General features: G+C 35.5%; 3 protein-coding genes across 3 annotated transcripts; 2 read left to right on the top strand and 1 right to left on the bottom strand.

The window, feature by feature from the left end:
* Positions 1 to 1860: 1860 nt before the first annotated feature.
* LOC144574531 (uncharacterized) lies at positions 1861 to 4020 on the top strand. Its single transcript, XM_078324495.1, has 2 exons — positions 1861 to 2220; positions 3591 to 4020. Exons 1-2 carry the CDS (start codon positions 2068 to 2070, stop codon positions 3699 to 3701), a joined length of 264 nt encoding a protein of 87 aa, XP_078180621.1. The 5' UTR covers positions 1861 to 2067; the 3' UTR covers positions 3702 to 4020.
* A 10279-nt stretch (positions 4021 to 14299) lies between these two features.
* Positions 14300 to 18037, top strand: LOC144575181 (putative disease resistance protein At3g15700). The gene is given in 2 exon segments (XM_078325298.1): positions 14300 to 15454; positions 15456 to 18037. Coding segments are annotated over 2 exon segments (1266 nt in total). The 3' UTR covers positions 15567 to 18037.
* On the bottom strand, positions 16212 to 19474 carry LOC144574530 (CBL-interacting protein kinase 14-like). The gene is made up of 2 exons (XM_078324493.1): positions 19328 to 19474; positions 16212 to 18035 (listed from the first exon to the last, which is right to left on the bottom strand). Exon 2 carries the CDS (start codon positions 17765 to 17767, stop codon positions 16478 to 16480), a length of 1290 nt encoding a protein of 429 aa, XP_078180619.1. The 5' UTR covers positions 17768 to 18035; positions 19328 to 19474; the 3' UTR covers positions 16212 to 16477.
* Between the last annotated feature and the right edge of the window lie 1489 nt (positions 19475 to 20963).

Here is a 20963-nt window from a genome sequence, read left to right as displayed (position 1 = left end):
ACTTAGAAAGTACATTAATGATAAGCATTATCACTACACCAATATCCAGATAACATTTTGTATTATACTTTCCTGACATTTCTAGAAAGCCCCAAAGAAGTCAAATATATAATTGACAACGGCCGATTGGAGAAGTTCAACAACCCATGTGCTGAACTGCCAAAGGAGACAAATCCGCTCACCAAATTGACTTAGTTGTAACGACTACAAAAAAAATAAAAAATTATTCAAGGAGTATTGCATGAAATATTTCTTTTCCGGAAGGGTTGTTATACACTATATTCAAGGGTTGTTATAAATACTAAATAAATCAAAGAAGCTATAGTTGATCAAATTGTGGGCATGACTTTTTTTCTTGCATCACTGGAATAGACATGATAAGCATTTGTGGCTAATATATAAACAAATATTGGGCATGTAGACATGCATCGAGTTTGACAATGTCTGTTTTAGTTAATCTTTCACAAGAAAACTTCCTCTAATTTTATAATATATTGAAGAAGAGAAGGGTTAAAATGAATCCTCCCTTTTGTGCTTCTAATGTGCACTCTTTCCTTATATTTTCATTTTCAAAATTCAAATAGTGGATTCAAACCTTCTAACGTGTTTTTCATATTAAAATGTACTTGGAGACCAAATTTTACATTTTTTGAAAATATTTTACTATTTTTTCAGAATTTTTTATTAAACTAAACAATAATATATATTTTTTGCAAAAATAGTAAACAAATTTCAAAAAATGTAAAATTTGGTATTTAAGCACATTTTAATATGAAGAACACGTTGGAAGGTTCGAATCCACTATTTGAACTTTGAAAATGAAAATATAAGGGAAGGGTGCATGTTAGGAGCACAAAAGAGATGGTGTATTTTAACCCTCCTCAAAGAAATTGCTTTTTGCAAATTGTATTTAAGATGGAGAGTTCTAACCATACAAAATGTTATTTAATGAACCTTTCAATTTCTAGGAAATGTTCAACAGCCTTTTATGCACTCCATTCAATATATATGTTCTTTTTTCAGTTGGAGTCAATTAAGTTTTGAAAAATGACTGGTAACTCCTGTGTATTGTTTACATAGCTCCTAACATAGGTCATAAAGTGTTTTTCCTCAATATTAAAAAAAAAAATCTAGGACATTCTATGAATATTTTTGAAATCAAGATTTATTTTTTTATTTTTTTAGAAAATAAAATAAAATAGCTAATGAAAATTTTGTATATACAAATCAGGACACACTACAATATCCTCCTCCAATCTTAGATAATATTGAAACTTGTACCACAGAGAGATACATGACATTGATATTACTTTGTACCACTATAAGGAAAAGTAAATACAAACCTTAAGAAGGACGGAACAGCAAATCTGAACAACGAACAGATAACGCCAGCTAAATCACTGGTTAGTTTTTTTTTTTTTTTTTTTTAAATTAGTCATTTGATGTTCAAAGTGTGTGTTATGTACGAACGGTTCTGATATTGAAATAGTCGGGTGTGGCCCCACACGGATGTAGCTGCTGGCCATGGCGACCGGGTCTGCTTATTATCGGGTCGGGTCGGGTCTCCCCCTCAGGACCCCAGTTGTCATCCACCAAGAGACTAATTCATGGCAGGTCCCACCGTTGGACGATGTAGCAAGTAATACATAAGTTGTGTGTCGTATTTAAAGTAAATAACTATGTAACAAGCAATATTATCTTTTCATAATGATTCGTTACATTATTTCAAACTGATGGAATAAAACTGAAGAGCTAGAAACTAAACCAATGACTGGAATTTGGAATGGAAACCACGTCTTAATCCTTAGCTAGGAGTCTAGGAATCGCCCTTAACTTTTTTCCTGAATTATTTAATATATTGGGTTTGGTGATGCATCCAAATCGACCAAGGAAAAAATAATCCGAGAGAAAGATAAAGCAAGCGAGAGAGAGAGAGAGAGAGAGAGAGAGGATAATCGTCTCTCTTAAATCCCCAAATCAACTCGAAATCAGGAAAAGCCCCCGATTTTCTCTGCTTCAACCGTTAATTGATCCCTCTTTCTCTCGATTTTGAAAGAGGGCAGCGAAATGTGTCCATTGAGAGTTATATTGATCTTTCTGTCAGCTACAATCGCTGGATTTTTCTTACTTAGAGGCATCAAATCAGAGCCTGAGTTTGATTTCAATCAGGAAGAAACAGATGAAAATAATGATAAAGAGCAGCTTCCCCTTTCTGCCAAGGTGAGAATTAAGAACTAAATGTCTAGATCCCTTTTCTTTTTTAAATTTTCTTTTCATTTTTCTGAAATGTGCCCAAATATGCTGTAACCCTCTGTAAAGTTAAGATTTTGTACCTAACCTGAAGCTGTGTAGTTAATAGTTTTTTTTTTCAAAGAAAGTAAACTCGGTAATTTTTTTAATTTGACTTCGAGAAAATTTCCTATTTATTCAACTGTAGGTATCAGTTCTTATTTAGAACTGAGGTGGAAACTTCTTTCTTTTTTATGTTTCCACTTTAGTAGGCGAAAATTTCAAAAAAAAGGGAAAAAAAGTAAAAAGAAAAATGCTTTAGAAGGTATACTGAACTTTAATTTACAGATAAACACTTAAATTGATACCTACCAGTGTGCAATTAGCATATGCCCTTCCAATATGTAAAAATAACCTCGATTAATTATATTTGTTTTCTCTGAAATTAAGAAATGAATAAGGGGTACCAGTTATTACATTAATGTAATGTCTATTTTCTAACCTTCCAAATGAACCATGGTGAGCTAAAAACAATTTCCTCATCTATGTAATGTACAAAACTGAAGAAAACACACATTTTCTATATTAGTTTAGATTATGAACTCACAAAACTATTTTTGCAAACTGGTATGAGACCCTGATTTCATGTCCAGACCTTGTACCACTTTAATAGGGTTCCTACCTACCATACCAAAACCCAAAGTCATCTTGAGTGGTGGAGAACTACTTTTAAATAATCTTCTTTTAATTATTAATATTAATAAAAAGGAAACTTTAAGAAAGAGTTCTCTTGCTTGTATCTTTGTATATCTTTTCTTAAAACCGGATGTGCCGGACCTGAAGTAAGGTATCCCAATTTATATGACAATAAATTGTGTCTTTTATAATAACCAAAACCAATCAATTTTTTTTTTTTTCCAAATTAAAAGGCATCAGACCTAAGGGTGAAGCCTCGTGAATTTATGATCTCTTAGTGATCTCAGTAGTCAATACACAACTATGTAAATATAGTTAGCTGCATTTACCAAGTAAAAGTTTATCATTTTATTCTTGGTGTTATACCTTAGTATTGATGAATGCTCATTAATAACTTATTAGTAAATGAGTCATTATGTATAATTATAGAAACCATGAATGATCACCATTTCTTCAATTTTTACCCTATTTTCCTAAATTAGAACTTTCAAGGAGTGTTTGTGCAATTTGTTATTGTGTAGCTTTATCAAAGCATTTGAAGCCTACTTTTTTGTTGCTATTACCACAAGCAAAATAAAGCAGTATCTATTCATCTTTTTCTTTTTGCAGTACAGCTTGTTGTAATTATGAATTAGTACTGATTTGCACCACAATATATTTATCAGGTTGGATCTGCAATTTGTGGCGGTTTTTGGACAGTAGTAGACATGGCGAGTGGCCGGTACTTGTGGAGAACTCTCGTCTCACCTGCAAATGCTTCAGAAAAGAAGCAATGATATACGAGACACACGAATGGCATAGTATTTCTCATTTTAGTTTGGTGATTTTTTTTGTTGGAATTAAAGGAGAAACTACTGCTGATAAGCATCAGTTGGAGAAAAGCAAAGTAAATAAAATAAAGTTAGAACTCCATGTGATTGATTTTTGTTGTGATGCTCTGTTTGTGTACTGGAAGCATTCTAATCTATTCTTCTTATTTATTCTATTTATATTTCTGTTTATTTTCTGGTTCTTCAATTTATTAAACAATGGATATTAACTGTGGGGGATGTTTCTGATCTCTGTTGGTTCAAGTATTTTGGGCTCAGGGAATTTTACAAAAAAATAAGAATAGTGTGTGGTTCTCTAAAACATAATTTGATTATTTCTGTTTATTTCGTGTAAAGGATTCTTGTGCTCATAAAATTTAATCCGCTTATTTTCTCATTTTCTGTTGAACTTGGTCTCTACTGTAGTTGTTGACATGTTTGGTTACATGAGCATTAATATATATAAAAAAAGGTGGTAGGGCCAGCTTGTCTGTGATACTGTAATAAAATTTGTTGGAAAATTAATATAACAGTGAAATAACAAAATCTGACCTAATAAAGGATATGTCCGAAGCATGGTTTTTAACTGTACCGATATACTTGTATGATATTAGTGGCCTAATAATGGGTCCATCCGATATGATTTTTGACCGATTGAAAGGTTAAGGTCATGTTTGGTTGTGGAGTAAGAAGTGGAGTAAACTCCTTACTCCACGCTTAAGGAGCCAAACGAGAAGTAACTTAGGCGGTTTAAGATGGAGTAAGATTTGAGCTAAACCGGAGTAAATTACACCACCTAGAGAGGTGGTTTAGCTTACTCCACCAAACATGGTTAACTTACTCCGGTTTAGCTTGGAGTAAGAAATTTAATCCGGTTTAACTTTACTCCACAACCAAACATGACCTAAAGGTGTAATAAAGTGAAGATCAATGCTCAACCAGTATCAGGAAAAGTATAAACTGGGGATGCTTGTTCTAGGCTGATCTAACCCTCTGGCAAAGATGAAGAATTTCCAACCTTTGAGGTTTGATCTAGGGGTTTGCTCTCGGGTAGGGTACGGGTACCTCGGGTAAACCCGGGACGGGTAACGGGTAGGGCGGGTGCGGGTAGGACGGGTAGTCGGGTAGAACGGATATGGGTAGGTCGGGTAATTTTTTAAAAGGGTGTACCATACCCGTTTCATACCCATGCCCGTCTTGGGTAACGGGTTTGGGTACCTCGGGTAGGGTACGGGTATTTTTTTTTTTTAGTTTTTTTTAGTTTCTTAATACTGTTTTTTCTGTTTCTTAGTTTTTCTTTTCTGTTTTTAATACTGTTTTTTCCGGCGGCAAAATAATTTTGAATTTTGAATTAAAAAAAAACGGGTAAACGGGTAAATGGGTGCCGGTACGAGTACAACGGGTGCGGGTAGGCGGGTTTCGGGTACGGGTAAGACGGGTACGGGTTGGGCGGGTTTTTTTCTCAAATATCGGTACCCTACCCGTCTCAAACCCGTACCCATGTACCCGTTTACCCGCCTATACCCGGGCACGGGTACGAGTACCTCGGGTAACGGGTACGGGCTGGGCAAAACGGGTACTACCCGTTCGGGTAAAAGCAAACCTCTAGTTTGATCTACATTTTCTTATATTTTCTCTTTCTAGCTTATGCTCTCTTCACGCTAAATTTATTACAACGAAGCTGGAAGGACAGAGGCCTTATCTTTTTCCTCAAATTAATTGTCTATCTTCTTATAATCTCTGGTACATTTTTATTTGCTTTTTTTTTTCTCTCTCTAGATCTTCATCTTTTTTTTCTTTTTTTTGATAACCTGGCAAGAGCTGCGATGTGCTTTGATTAAACTGTAACAAAAGGTGATTACAACTGAGCTTACTTGCCTATTCTCAGTACCTATAACAACTTTATATTTGGAAATCCAAAATTAACCAAAATTAAACATCACACATGCTTGAGCCATAGCTCCATCTCCTTGTAGCTTCTGTACGCCAGTGCTTTGGCTTCTGTCCTGTGCCTATAAAAATAATATCATTTATGTTCTTCCATATGTGCCAGGCAGTGCATATAAATCTGGTTACCCATTCCTTTTTCCGCATCTTCCCTTCTCTCTGAACCATCCTCCATGATTCTTCCCATATTTGCTCCACTGTTGCTTCAATCTTTAAAATTGGTGATGATAGTAAGTTCGATAAGTGGAACCATGTTGCCACTGCCTCTGGGCATAAAAATAACATATGAATAGTGGATTCTACCGGGCAATTCCTACAGCATACACACTCAAGGCTTACCTCTATTCCTCTCCTTCTTAAAACTGCCTTTGTCAAAATCTTATCATGCAGGACCATGTAAGCAAATATTTTCGCTGTTGGGGTTGCTTTGCAGATCAAATGTACTCAAAACGCCAATTCTCCAATCCTCCCTCACTCAATAATTTGTACAATGATTTAGAATTGTATGCCCCTGAACTTGTCCAATTCCAGAGTAACCTATCTTGCTCCTCAATGAATACAATTTGTGTGGGGTGATCGCCTATGGGATCGATTTCATCTCTCCTTTGCCATGCCTCTCTGAGCGAGATCAGGGGTAGTTGTACTGTTTGATTGTAATCACTGCATCTGGGAATACCATTCCAAGAGTCATTCCAGAATGAAATAGTCCTTCCATCGCCAATCTCCCATCTAGAACTCCACACAAAGAAATGCAATAGAGCCTCCAACTGTCTCCAGAAAAATGATCCCTCTTTCAACCAGAAATTAGGTGTTAGTTGAGGCGATACTCTTCTTCTAATGATTCTGATAAAGGTCGACCAAAGGCAATTTGGTTCGCTATATAACTTCCACCATCAACGGAGTAGTAGAGATATGTTTGCCATTGCCAGATTTGTAAGCCCCAGTCCTCCACAACTTTTCGGGTAGCGACACATTTCCCAGTTGGTCAATGATAGGCCTGTTGAGTTATCATCAGATTTTCCCCAAACCAAGTGTCTTCTTGCCTTATCAATTCTTTGTATTACCCATTGGGGTAGTCTAAAACATAACATATGGTACACCGGAATGGATGAAAGAATTGATTGGACGAGTTGAAGTATGCCTCCCTTTGAGATAAATTTACCCTTCCATCCCCCTAACTTGTTCTCAATTCTTTTCACCAGTGGTAAGAAGTGTTCTCTTCTGGGCTGTGTCAGTGTTAGGGGCAACCACAAGTAGTTGATTGGGAAGTTAGCTTGAGTGCAGCCTAGGATTGCCTTAATCTCATCCAGGTTAGCCGAAGTAACATTCAAGGGAACAAAGTTGCTCTTTTCATAGTTGACCTTGAGCCCCGAGATTGAGGCAAAAAGTATGGTGATGATTTTCAAGGTCACCAGTGTAGTTGTATCAGCCGAGGCTATTACCGCCATATCATCCGCATACTGGAAAGCAAGTAAAGAATCTTTTATCTTCCTTGTGATGCTCCTGTTTAGGATCTTACTTGAGGCCTCCACCATTTGTTGGAAGACATCGACTGCTAGATTGAATAGCAAGAGTGAAAGAGGATCTCCTTGCCGTAGACCCCGTTTATGTATAAAAAACCTGATTCTTCTCCGTTGATTACCACTCTAGATGAAGCTGATGAGAGTAAGAGTTTTATCCAATCTATCCATTTAATTGGAAAACCCCTTGCTTCCAGTACCGCTACCAGAAAGCTCCAGTCAATGGAGTCAAAGGCCTTTGCAAAATCGATCTTTATGAAGACCGCAGGTTTATGTGTAGATGAGATGTTTTCCGGGACCCATAAAGATCTCATCTTTATGAAGACCGCAGGTCTATGTGTAGATGAGATGTTTTTCGGAAGTCATGAGCAAGACAGTTCTTCTTTCACATAGACCTGCGGTCTTCATAAAAATATCCATGGAGTGCCTGAGCACGTACTATGGTCATCTCTATGGTTCCAATGATTGTTAAGCTTGAAACAACCATTTCAAACAATGTTTGCATCAACATAACAGATTTGGTGGCTTTAAAAAAGGTTGCAATGACTTAATAACTATCATAAGAAATGCGAAACGAAAGCACGGTGTGTTCCCACATGCCACCACCTCTAGCTCAGGACATGGCAGTATCCTTATTAAAATGGACAAATCTCAAATTAGCACATTGGTGTTTAGGGTACAGGTGGTGTTATATAAGCGTGGTGGTTGTGGTGGCGGCAATTTGGTCAACTAATTTGAGATTCGTTCATTCAATTCGATCAACTAACAGCAGTACCTCAGTAAACTGTACATCTAGCTCAGATCAGTGTTGCAAAAAACGTCCATTTAAACCAATTAATTGGTCGATTAGGTGTTGGCGGTGACCAAACCGTTACAAATTTTTTCGACTAAGCCCTATTATTCTCAAATAATCACTTGGCAGTACCCTGTCTGTAAAGTGCCTTTCAACCTTTATTTACAACACTGGTTCAGATGGTGATGCAGCTGAGTGCCTTTCAACCTCGATCTATCTGTCAACCCACACCATAAATATGTTAGAGTGGAGTTAGATGGCTGGTTGAGACAGTTCCCTCCACCACCAAACCAAGGAGGAGGTCAGGCAAGGGTAGAAGTAGAGATCAGAGGAGGGAGGATAATGGAGATGGTCCCTCTAACCAAGCTAGGAGGTCACCACTGGGAGGAAGAAACAGGGGAAATGCTACAACATAATGCACAGAGATGGAAGGGACAACTCCAGTGCAGGTTCTAACTGGACAAGACTGGTATACAATTGGGTTGATGAATTAAGGAAGAACTTAATTGCTGCCGGCATTCTTAATGAGGAAACGTTTGGGGTGCAATGCATTACTGGCATAGAGGAGGTTCAAATTAATGGCACCACTTCAAACCCTGAGAAAAATCCAAAGAAGATTGAGATGTCTCTGAGTAATGCAAAGATTATGGACAACGCAGGTAACAAGGTCTTTAATGTGCTTATCTCAGGATCAGACACAAACTCAACTTTACAAATTGAGTTTAACAGCTCTCAAACCCCATTAGTGTTAATAAATGAGGGACCGCCTGTAATCAATTCAGAGGGAAGAATGTTTGAAATCATAGAAGAAGGTAACACTGATGTTTTACAAAATGAAATGGGACTGGGTCATGAGGAGTTTGGGCCTGAAAAAGAAATGGAATTGGGCCACGAAAAAATGGGAACTCAAGTTGAAAAGGGGTTGGGCCCAGAGGTGAATGAACTAGCCGTTGTACTTGAAGCTACCACGAAAAAATGGGGACTTAAGTTTAAAAAAGGTTATTTTCCATTTACATATCTGGGATTGCCTTTGTCAGACAAGAAGCTACCAAAATTTGCATATATTCCATTGATACAAAAGATAAACAACAGATTGCAAGGCTGGGCAGCAACACAGTTGTCCATTGCTGGCAATTAGTTCTTATCAATCCAGTGCTTTCTTCTATACCTACTTATTTCATGTCAGTTTTCAGATAGCCAGTATGGGTTATAAATAAAATTGATAAAACAAGGAGGAGATTTCTTTGGAAAAAGAACACAGGAGAGGGAAGGGGCATAACACTTGCAAATTGGGAGTTAGTGTGCAAACCAAAAAAGGTTGGAGGTTTGGGTGTGATTGACTTACATGTATTTAATGATGCTTTATTGGCTAAATGGTACTGGTACTGGAGTAAACCGGAAATGAACTTTGGAAATTAGGCATTATAATATCTCATAATGGTAGAGTGTGTGATATCCCGGTATGCATGTTTTTTAAGCAATCATTTGAGAACACAAAAGCATTATTAGAAACAAACATGAAATGGAAAGTAGGAGATGGGGATTACATTAGGTTTTGGCATCATGATTGGGGATATGGATTATTAAAACACGAGTTTAAAGATCTATACATGGAAGTGATTGATCCAGACATCACACTTCAAGAAGGTTTAAATACACAAGACATTGCATCAATGTTTAACATGCCTGGATCGGTGCAATTCATCTCGCAATTGTTGAATCTTTCTAATATACTGGCAAGGGTACCAGTATCAAGACCAAATCAGGACAGAGTAAACTGGCAACTGAGCAACACGAGGCAATTTACGGTTAAGTCAGCATATCAACGCATCAAAGATATACCAACCTACAAGGTGATCATACAAAAGGTTTGGAAGATGAAAGTGCCTCCAAGAATCAAAGTTTTTGCATGGTTAACTTACTATGGCAAAATACGGACGGTGGACAACTTGACAAAAAGAGGGTGGAATATGCCAAGTATGTGTGTTATGTGTAGAAGGAAATGTGAAACAATTGCACATTTATTTTCATATTGTAATTTTGTAATACAATTGTACAAGAGGTTAACATTGGTATTTGCATTACCTGCTTGGATTTGGAGGTTTATATTAAGAAGACAACAAGCACAAATTTGGGTGGTACACAAAGGAGAAATGAAATCAAGGGAACTATTGTTATTAGCAATGTTCATCTGCTAGAGGGAAAGATGCTCAAGAATATTTACGGAAAGGACCAAAATTATAGAAGATTTGATCAGAGAAATATAGGAGCAATGGATGTACTTGCATTAAATAATGTTTACTTTATGTTTTAGATTTGTTTTTAAATCTTATTCAACTATGTTGAATTTCTTGCAATCAAACTTAGGTTTCAAATTGAAACCTAGAATTAATAAAGGCAAATAGGGACAAAATCCCTATTTTTTCTCAAAAAAAAAAAAAAAAAAACTCAACATTTGCAAAAATGTTTTCAATTTAAAGGTGTTATTATTTTTTCTTAAGATAAAGATGAGGATTAAGTATCTCAACTTTAAACATCTATAAAAATTATCTTAGTCACTATAGTTTCTTTTTAAAATATCATAGTTTGTAGAAGACGAATAAGAGCTTCACAAAACCCTCGTTGTTTTACAGTAAAATTGCTGAATCCAATAAAGCAAGAGTGCCTAGCTAGGCTCTGAGAATCAGTCGATTCCAAGTTGACTCAGCCGAGTCAGACAAGAATAGCCCGATGGTGGTATGATTTTGGAGCAATTTACGCAGAGAGCGATTGTCAACCAAAATCGGTTAAACCGGGTTGAGTTGGGCCGATTTTACCGAGTTTTTATTCTAATCGAACCGATTCTCATAATATGGGTCAAGCTAGCCTCTTGCGATGCAGTAATATGTGATCTGGGTCAAGACAACAAGTTCCTCTAAAGATTCATATATTACTGTCCCTAGCATATTTAAATATTATTTGTGGGACTAACTGGCTTTAGCTCTGGAACTAACAAATTACAGGCAATTGACCACTACCCAACTTCTTTTTATTATTAAGAAAACAAGAAAAACGAAGCTAAATGATTTTATACGCATAGGATTTCTCTTTGACTCGGATTTAACTTTTGGTCTAATTTTGTTTTGCAAGGCTTTTCTTATATTTTAATACAAAACAAGTTTTTTTCCGAAAAATTCTGAGTTTCCGAGTTGACTCAGCCGATTCTACTGTCAACTTATCGATCTTGATTTGGATTCCGATTTCGAGAGTCATAACTGCCTATAGGTTGGGATATTTACATAAATTCTAGCGAACGATGAATATAAAAACAAGTGAAACACAAATCCAAAACACAAGGCCATCTATGGAGCTTACTAACTCGATCCCCACACAACCAGTCAGTAAACCACAAACCAGCAAATGATACACACATAACTGCTCGTATAATGAATACCTGCAACAGGGAAAAGTACTTTGATGTGCCTTTTAAGAAAATGAATAGAAGCACAAGAGAGAAGAGGATAGAGCTCAACCATATATATGCTTCCCATCACGGCTGTCAGTACTTTCCGGCCATGTAAATATGATCAGAAGAAGGTACGCTACCGCTACCATTCCAAAACCGAGGGTGTATAAACTGTTTGTAACAAGTGTACCGATAACTGTTGATGTTAATTTTGCCATCAATTGTACTATCTTTCCTTCAATCTGCGTGTGCATGATAATTGACTTAACGTAATTAAGTGTAGTTATTTTTGTAAGATATTACAGTAATATATATATTTTGGGTTTTCAAAAGCTAGAGAGATTGACAAACTAATAAATGCAGCAAAAATATTTTACCTTCTTGTCTTCAGAGGAAGCCATATTTAGAAAAGAAATACGGGATGTCTCATATGGAGGTGTATAAATGCTGGGAATAAATAATATATATCCCAGGTTATTAACTTATAAGGGCAACATTTTCTAAAACATATTTCTTCGCTTTATTTTTATTTTTTTCCAGTTTCAAGTACTTACAAGCGCTTGTTAATTAAGTAACATTCTATTTTTTTATAATAAAAAGAAAATATATGAAAGGACATACTATAAGCAAAACATATCTACATTATATATTCTGTTTGACCATACAAATTTAAAAAATAACATATAAATTTGTTTGACCATACATAGTTCCATAATTTAGCAAATAAACATTATTAACTATTCTTTCCTTGTTGTGCACATTCCTCCATATCCTAAGACCAAAAAATTTAAATATTTTGATGCCTATAAATTAACTTATGTATGCCCTCCATTCTACTCTTCTAGAATAAATACTATAATAACCATGGTGTTTCTAAGTTCTACAATGAAGGATTACCTCAAAAGGCTCGCTACCTTCTCTAGATACAAAGAGGGAGAGGTAAAACCGTTACAAAACAGTTGAAATCTTATCCAAAACGGTCCGGAGATTTTCGGGGGATTTGACTTAGGGGCACATTACCTTTTCTCTTGTTTTTTTTCATCAAATGTGTACTGGGTTATACAGTCAAAAGTGTTGTTTGACTCGATATTTGTATTGCTATTTAAGTCTGCATGTAACATATATTCTTATGAGTTGTGCATCCTCACACAGGGTATATATGTCCTGCGCTATACTCAACTTCAAAATCTTTATTATATGGTTTTATTTTATTTACGGTGAAAAATAGTTTTATTTGTTAAATTTGTTGGACCAACATTCAGTTCCAAAGACTGAAAAGAATGAAGCAATTGCATGCCTCACGAAGTTTTGTTGGTTTATTTGATTAAACTAGTACAAATGGACTTTTACACGGTCTTCAAATCGTGTCTACGGGAGTCGTATACAATAGAGTCGTTAATTTTATATAGTTTTCGAAACGTATACAAAAACACTAAACATATGCAATTTTTTATGAAAAACTGTGAATAATCCAAATTTTTCTTGCCAATTTTTTCGTCAAATAAGACCAACATATTTTTGAAAAAAATAACACAAACACCTAGTATATATCTTACTTATATAATTATCATACATGTTTTTTTGTCACAATCTTACAATAGCCACCGAATTTCTCATTAACCTTCTAAATTTTAATCAACCAATTAAGAAATAAGATAGAAAGAAAAATTAAATTTATTTTTTCTCATTAATTATCCAAACACGAAAAAGTTAAATATGTTAATCTTCATTTCTATTCCATTCCAGTCGCTTCTATTTTTCACTTCCCCTTCCTTAAATTCCTCTACTCTCCATCCAAACAGGGTGTAAGTTAACTTACTCAAATTTTGAGTTAAAATATGAATCGTCCGATTTAAATATGCACTACTATTGAAGGGCCCCGTGCATTATAGGTTTGGGCCAGATTGATCCAAATTCTGATCACACGGTTCGAAAATTAACTCTTACGGTACATTAATCGCAGATGATTCAGATTCAAGTAAATGCGGAAAGTTAACATAAATGGTAGATCATATATGTTAATACTTGATATGCAAACGAAGGAAGGTTAATCTTTTGCATACTGTTAAAAATTGAAATAACCCGAAGCAAGCAGCCATGATTATAAGAAACAGATGCAAGAGGGAAACCAGGCCCAATAAAAGTTGTGGCACAAGAAAATTTAGGCCCAAATAAATGTTAGCTGGATCTGGTGGGCTCAAATTTACACCGATTCGTGGTGCTCTTAGGAAGGCTTACTTTTTGGATATTGTATTTGTTTTAATGTTATATTTAACTACTTTCCATAAAAAAAAAATTGACTCCATATATATATATAAGAAAAATATCATTGGCTGGGGTTATCTATAGGATTTCTCTTTTGGTTGGGGTACGCAATCTATACCAAATTAAAATAATGTCTTGGCTGTTACCAGAAAAGAAAAATGAAAATCGCATAAAACACTCTAAATGCTTAAACTAAACGAAGTCAAACTTTGATTCCGTTTTGTTTCCCTTTTTTTTTGTTTTTCTACTATAAATTAAGCTTCTTTTTTCCAGTTGTAAGCGGTATTCAGATTTACATTTCAACAGATCAAGCCAACTCAAAATAATATGAATATTAAATAGAAATAAAAAAGACACTTGTGCATGACAACTAAAAAGTGCCTAAGATCTAATGCCAGCAAATTGCATACTGATATGCATGCCTCACATATCCAAACTTTGGTTAGACAAAAATACATAAAAGTGGAGAAGAAAAGAAGAAAAAAAAACCCAAAATCTATTTCAATGCAATAGTTCATAATCCATTTCTTCCCCCAATCTGTTACCTTATTTCTGCCATTACCCACAAAATTAAAATTTTCTTTCTGACACACCCATGGAGTTCTTGAAGAATGCTGTCAACGAAACCATATCTCTAGCCGTTGCTGCAATTGTTGAGCATGTGGCTTATCCCTTCCAAGACAAGGATAAAATAAGAGAATTAGAGTCGGCCACCCGAGATTTGGCAGCAATGGAGGAGGATGTGAAAACAATTATTATGAATGCTGAGAGAGAAAATAGTGCTCCAACAAAGCAAGTTGAAGAATGGTTGAATAAGGTGAAGGCTATTGAAAAGGAAGCAAAGGAGATTCTGGAAATCTACCACAAATGCCACTGGTCGATCTGGTCAAATTACGTGACCGGTAAAAGTGCGGTGGAGAAACTTTGTGAAGTGAAGAGGTTGTGTGATCAGAGATCAACTATTTTTATGATTATTCATGTACCACCTTCACTTGCACAAGAAATGCCAATATCATCCTCAAAATCGGCAAATTTAGAATTAGCACTTCAATACATTAAAGATGTGCACGGTACCATTGGTATTTATGGTACGGGAGGTGTTGGAAAGACACATCTCTTGAAGCAGATCAATAATGAGCTGATTAAAGATAGTACTTTCAATGTGGTTATATTTCTAACATGCTCCAAAGAGTGCTCTGAAGAAAAGGTACAATATGAAATAATCGATAAACTCGGCCTCAATAGTAGCGACAGCATTGAACGGAAACAGATCACCATCTTCAATTTCTTAAAGAAAAAGAGATTTGTGCTGCTTTTGGATGATCTCCGAAAGAGAATCGATCTCGAAATCGTCGGCATCCCTAACCCATCAAGTCTTACCAGTAAACACAAAGGAAAAGTTGTACTCACTACAAGATCAACTAAAGTCTGTGGACTAATGGAGGTGAAGAAAAAGATCAAGGTGGATGTTTTAAATTGGAATGCGGCATGGAATTTGTTCAAGGAGAAAGTGATGGAGGAGACAATCGTATCACATCCGCTCATAGAGAAGTATGCGGTGGAGATCGTAAAGGAATTAGGTGGATTGCCATTGGATCTAATTACTGTTGGAAGAGCAATGAATGATAGAACTGATCCCAGTGAATGGAAGCTGGTTATTGAGTTTCTTAAACAGGCACGCCTTCGTGAAGTTGAACTTAAACATGAACAAATTCATGAGTTACTTAAGAACACGCGTACACGTCTTTAGAGTAGTAAAGTTCAGTTATGATAAATTGGCAAATGGTACCGTTAAAGAATGGCTTTTGCATTGCTCACTATGGCCGAAAGATTATGAGATGAAGAAGGGTGATCTAGTATAGAGCTCTTGATGGTACAGTGTATGATATATTTGCATAAGCAGGTTGCAAGCTTTGATGGATTGCATGATCTTCCAACAGAAATCGAGAGCAATAGTGGATAGAGCCTACAAGACGTGGGGGTCGATTTACGCAGGGGCAGGAAAGAATTTTTCATTCGTATTATCAATAGTTGCCTATTCTTTAAGTGCTTAGAAAGGTAGGTTTTGTAGTCCTAAGCTTTGATGTACTTTGTTATCACTTATACAACAGTAGGCATTGCACTGGTATTTACTGGTACCAGAATAGAGAGAATGACAGACAAGCTTACAATCAAGCAATGATTAAGCTATTCTTCCCTCAATTATCAAGTAAAGTGTCAAATTTTCTAATTGAATCCTAGTATGGCAATCCTTATTTTGTACTTTAATTCCCTTATTACCTGTTAATTTTGTGGATCCATAAACGGTTCAGAGAAGCCAGAGGATTCTGGTTTCTGGCAAACTAAATCTTAAGAGTTTCTGTTCCTTGCAAATTTATACTGGGTTTCAAATATTGTACATCCATCCAGTTTAAATTGCAAAAGTACTGATTGATTTAAATAAATAAAAAAATTGATCTTCCGGAAGAAAATAAAAGTGACAAAAAAAATTAAAAAAATCGAAGAGCTTGACAATCAAATGAAGCTTCAACCTTAAATTGGTCCAGTACATCAAATGCACAACTCAGAAACTCTCAAAGCATAGTACAAGTTGGCCTATGCAATTTTACATGTCCGCACTAGAACTAGTTCAAAACACAATCTAGCATAAAAATATCCTTATAAAAATGTTGCCAAAAAAGAGAAAACTCAAAAATGATAATGAAAAACCATTACAATACTAGTCTGTCGGACATCTATAACAAGTACATACAAAGAATTCAAACTAAATTTTCTATTGCACTAGATCATCACCTTGCCATGTCCAAACTATATCCTTTAGACCCGGTCGAATCTCCTCTTTCAGCATCTTCTGATACTCCAAAGTATCACCATTTGATTTTTTAATCTCAACCATATAATTTGAGGCACCGATTTGGAAAATCTCTGCATCAATCTCTACCACTCCATTTCTCCCTCCATTTCTAGCCACCATTTGCACAACCCCGTTCTCTTTCTTTCTCACTCTAAGCTTCAACTTCTTACCCAATTCTTCTAACCGTGCCACCAAGAGAGAGATGGGTTGCCTAGTTGTAAACCATGTCTCATTTTTGTTCTCCTTCTCTACAAAGAAACCTGATAAATCGAAACCGCTAGAGAGAGATATTATGTCAAAGGCATTCATGCTTGCCACTCGCATCCTTTCTCTTTTCTCCTTCTTCACACCAGTAACAGTTTCTTTAATTTTCGTCTCTTTGGAAATTTGGTCTCTGTCAAAACCCTTTCTATACCAAGACATACCCTTTATCCCCTCAACAGTAAGCCGGGTTAATGGATTTGGGTCAAGAATCTTACGGATAAGCTTCTTGAGCCTGGATGAAAACCAAAATGGGCACTTAAACTCCCCCTTTTGGATCTTTTTGTACATCTCCATTATATTTGACTCGTGAAAAGGGAGATAACCCGCCACTAAAACAAACAAAATAACCCCACAGGACCAAATGTCAGTTTTAGCCCCATCATACCCCTTTTTACTCAACACCTCAGGTGCCACATAAGCGGGCGTACCGCAAGTTGTATGCAGCAACCCATCTTGGTGATCTGACCCGATAAGTGCACTCAACCCGAAATCAGTGACCTTCAAATTGTCGTTTTCATCCAATAACAAATTCTCTAATTTCAAATCACGGTGGTAAATACCATGGCTGTGGCAAAAATCAACAGCATTGATTAACTGCCTGAAATATTTATGAGCAATTTCCTCTTTTACCTTTCCCCCCTTGGCGATTTTTTGAAACAGCTCCCCACCTTTCGCATACTCTATCACAAAATATATCTTCTTCTTGGTGGCCATCACTTCATATAGTTGAATAATATTCGGGTGATTCACCATTTTCATTACAGATATCTCTCGCTTGATTTGTTCGGTTAAACCGGCCTTAAAAACCTTCTCCTTGTCGAAAACTTTTATGGCAACAGTTTGGCCTGATTTTAGGTTTTTTGCTAAATAGACCTTAGCAAAAGTGCCTTGACCTAATAATCTCCCTACCTCATATTTGTCCATTAAAATACTCTTGCTCTCCATCTTTTGCTATATAGATAGGCAATGAATAAATATACTGCTTTAACTTACTGAGTTTATTAATTAACCGCCTTCTTCTAGGATTAATCTGATGGCTTCATCAAATCTGAGAAATTGGAAGGAGGGTCCAGAGAGGGAGAATTTGTTGGTCTCATAAGAGAATGAAATGGAGTGTCCAGTTCGAGGCGTAGTTTTGGTGATAGAATTACAAGGGGTGGCTTCAATGAGAAAGCACATCTTTCAGCATTCCCAGTTGATGTGAGAAAATTATCTGAAAGAAAAACAAAGAAACAGTGAGTTCTGTACTTTCACAAGGAACAACACTTTATTTTTTTTCTTTTTGAGAAAGTACAAAGGACCCGAAATTTTTTTTCTTACCACCCTGAAAAATCAGAATTAAATGAATACCACCCGTTTATTTAAATTTAAGATTCCACCACGAACTCGGACTAAATCTGCGGACGGATCTCCAATCCGTGCGCGTATTGGACCTGCGGACTGATCCGCTCGCGTATTGGGCCTGCGCACGGATTGGTACGCATACTCAATATGCGGACGAAGCCTCTGTTGATTTCTTATAATATTTAACCTGAGGGGATGTGATTTGGCGGCATATATGCACACACTTTTTGTATATTTAAATATTATAAGCTCATCTTGGATGCGAATAAATGTTTTCATATGTTTTGGCCAGTTCAAAAGACCCTCATATCTCTATATAAATTTTTTCTGTCAGGGATAGGCTACATGGAAAGGAGATCTTTACTGGTATACTAAATCTGGGGTCTTGCTGGGTTGGGCATCAGAGTTAAATGTGATAGGATATTCTGATATTCGATTACTTTCAAGCTAAAGAGTTCACAGATTGGAAATCTATCCGCAGATTCAGTCTGAGTTCGTGGCGAAATCTTAAATCTGAATAAATGGGTGGTATTCATTTAATTTTAATTTTTCAGGATGGTAAGAAAAAAAATTTCAGACAAAGGACTAACTTGTAAACATTTAAAAAAAAATCAAAATCCAGCTATGAATAGTATTTTTTAACAAGGATTATTTCCAGGATTATATTTCATTACATATTTACATTGTTGGTATATAATATAATATAAGCATTGAGCAAAGCACGAACAAAAATGAAAAATTGTAATCTTTAAAGAACTCGCCCAAAATCCAGCAAGGTTGGACAAATTAATTAATTAATTACAACCAACACAATATTTACTTATTTTCCCCTCCGAAAAAATAAATAGATAATTAGCCTCAGAATCACCGAGAGCCTTTCATAATTTAACGAAATATGAATCTCAAGGCATTATCGAATTCAATAATACCATTTTAACCCAAAACAATTCCCCAATTGATACAAAAGAGGAGATTAACTCCATGGAAGAATAACAACATGACACGAGTTTGTTTCAACCAAAAGCCACAAAATCACATTTTTCTGTTGGTAAGAAGAGCTAAATAAAGCATTTGAACAATTCTAAGCCACCCCAATTCTTACAATATTGAATTATATTGCAATGAGAAAGAGAGAGAGAGAAAGAGGGAGGAGCAAAGTACCTTTGCAAAATGAGAACGGGAGAGAGACCCCTGAGGAAGAGAGAGAGAGAGGAGATAAAAAGAGAGAGATGGGTGCTCTGTTTTCCACTTGGGTTTCAAAAGGGCTATAGGTTTTATATACTCGAATTTTGGGTTTATTTTTTTCTTAATTTAGATAATTGATAGCCAACTTGACAGTGATTAGGAAGAATCAAGTCGGCGATTCGCGAGTTTATCCGCGAGCGCAATTCATATTTATCAAAGTTACCCCTGGAAATTTCATTATTACAAGTTAAAAGAGTTAATCTGGCAGTAACTGGCATGAACCTTTTCAAAAAAAGACAAGTTAAAAGAGAGCATATTCTTTGTTTTTGTTTATTGTTTTTTATATCTTTCAGAATATTCGTGAACCAAAATGCCCCAGGCCCACAGCCGATTCATTTTATTTTTGTATTATTTAATTTTTTTTTTTCAGAAACTTGTTATTTATTCGAACTATTTTTTAACTTTGTTTAATAAATTTAATTTATTAAATTTTGATTCTAATAAATTTAATGCTAATATTCATTTAAAAAAAAAAACTTACAAGTATATGTCCTCATATAAGTATACTTATAGAAGTAGGATAGCTAACTCCTCTCTCTCTATACAGGAGTTGGCTACAGTGCTACGTGTAGCATAGAGGCCTTTGTGCAATGGCTCAAAATTTGAGTTTTCAAAATAATAAGTCGATCTGAACCGTTCAATATGATCTTCATATGAATATGTACTTGCAAACCAAATTTAACATTTTTTTTCTACTTTTTTTTAGATAGGTAGAAAATCACTTGATCTAAATGGTACATAATTTTCAAATCAAACAATTTTCTACCTATCTAAAAGAATAGTAAAAAAATTCTAAAAAATGTAAAATTTGGTTTGTAAGTACATATTCATATGGAGATCATGTTGAATGGTTCGGATCAACGATTAGGATTTCGAAAACTCAAATATTGAGCCGTTGCACGGAGGCCCTCTATGCTACGCGTAGCATATATATATATATATATATATATAATACAAACAAATAGGGATTTCAATATTATTCTCACGATACCACTAAATATTTATTTTAACATATCTTCATATTCATTTACGTACGTACTTATGAGTGAGTTTTCAAAATAATTTATTTATATTCATAAAATTACAGCTTGCATGACATTGTGATATTCCCTAATTGGTAATGTAGAAAAAAACCATAGAATGAGGAATCTTGCCATGGATATCCTTTTTGATTCGTGTAACTTTTTTTCATTTTGTAGTTAGTCTTGTCTCTGGCACAACATGATGAGTCCCAAGTACGCATGAAGTTAGGTAGAAAATGCCATTATGTTGGGAGTTAATATTACGTTGGAGTCCAGAAATTTTGCTTTAATTAACTTATCTTATAAAACTTGAGAATGTGTAATAGTGTTTATTAATTATATGAATTCCAGAATACTTCTATAATTATTGAGTTTCAAATTAACTTAATAGTAAAATTATAAGGTGGTGGGCGCCGTTTAGTCAATTTAGTAGATAAATCTAATGAAATCTCCCTATTAATTTCATTAAAAGAAGAAATCTTGCTAATTATGAATAATATATTGGACAAATTTTGGAAGTAATTTTTGGC

The sequence above is a fragment of the Carex rostrata genome, chromosome 23 (genome assembly GCF_964058835.1).
Source record: "Carex rostrata chromosome 23, lpCarRost1.2, whole genome shotgun sequence".
NCBI lineage: Eukaryota > Viridiplantae > Streptophyta > Magnoliopsida > Poales > Cyperaceae > Carex > Carex rostrata.
This window is presented reverse-complemented; position numbering and strand designations above follow the sequence as displayed.

Excerpts from the sequence above, each read along its gene's own strand:
- LOC144574531 (XM_078324495.1), top strand. The coding sequence starts at position 2,068 with ATGTGTCCATTGAGAGTTATATTGATCTTTCTGTCAGCTACAATCGCT. Across the intron at positions 2,221-3,590 it reads AGCTTCCCCTTTCTGCCAAG|GTTGGATCTGCAATTTGTGG; the intron begins GTGAGAATTAAG and ends TATATTTATCAG.
- LOC144574530 (XM_078324493.1), bottom strand. The coding sequence starts at position 17,767 with ATGGAGAGCAAGAGTATTTTAATGGACAAATATGAGGTAGGGAGATTA.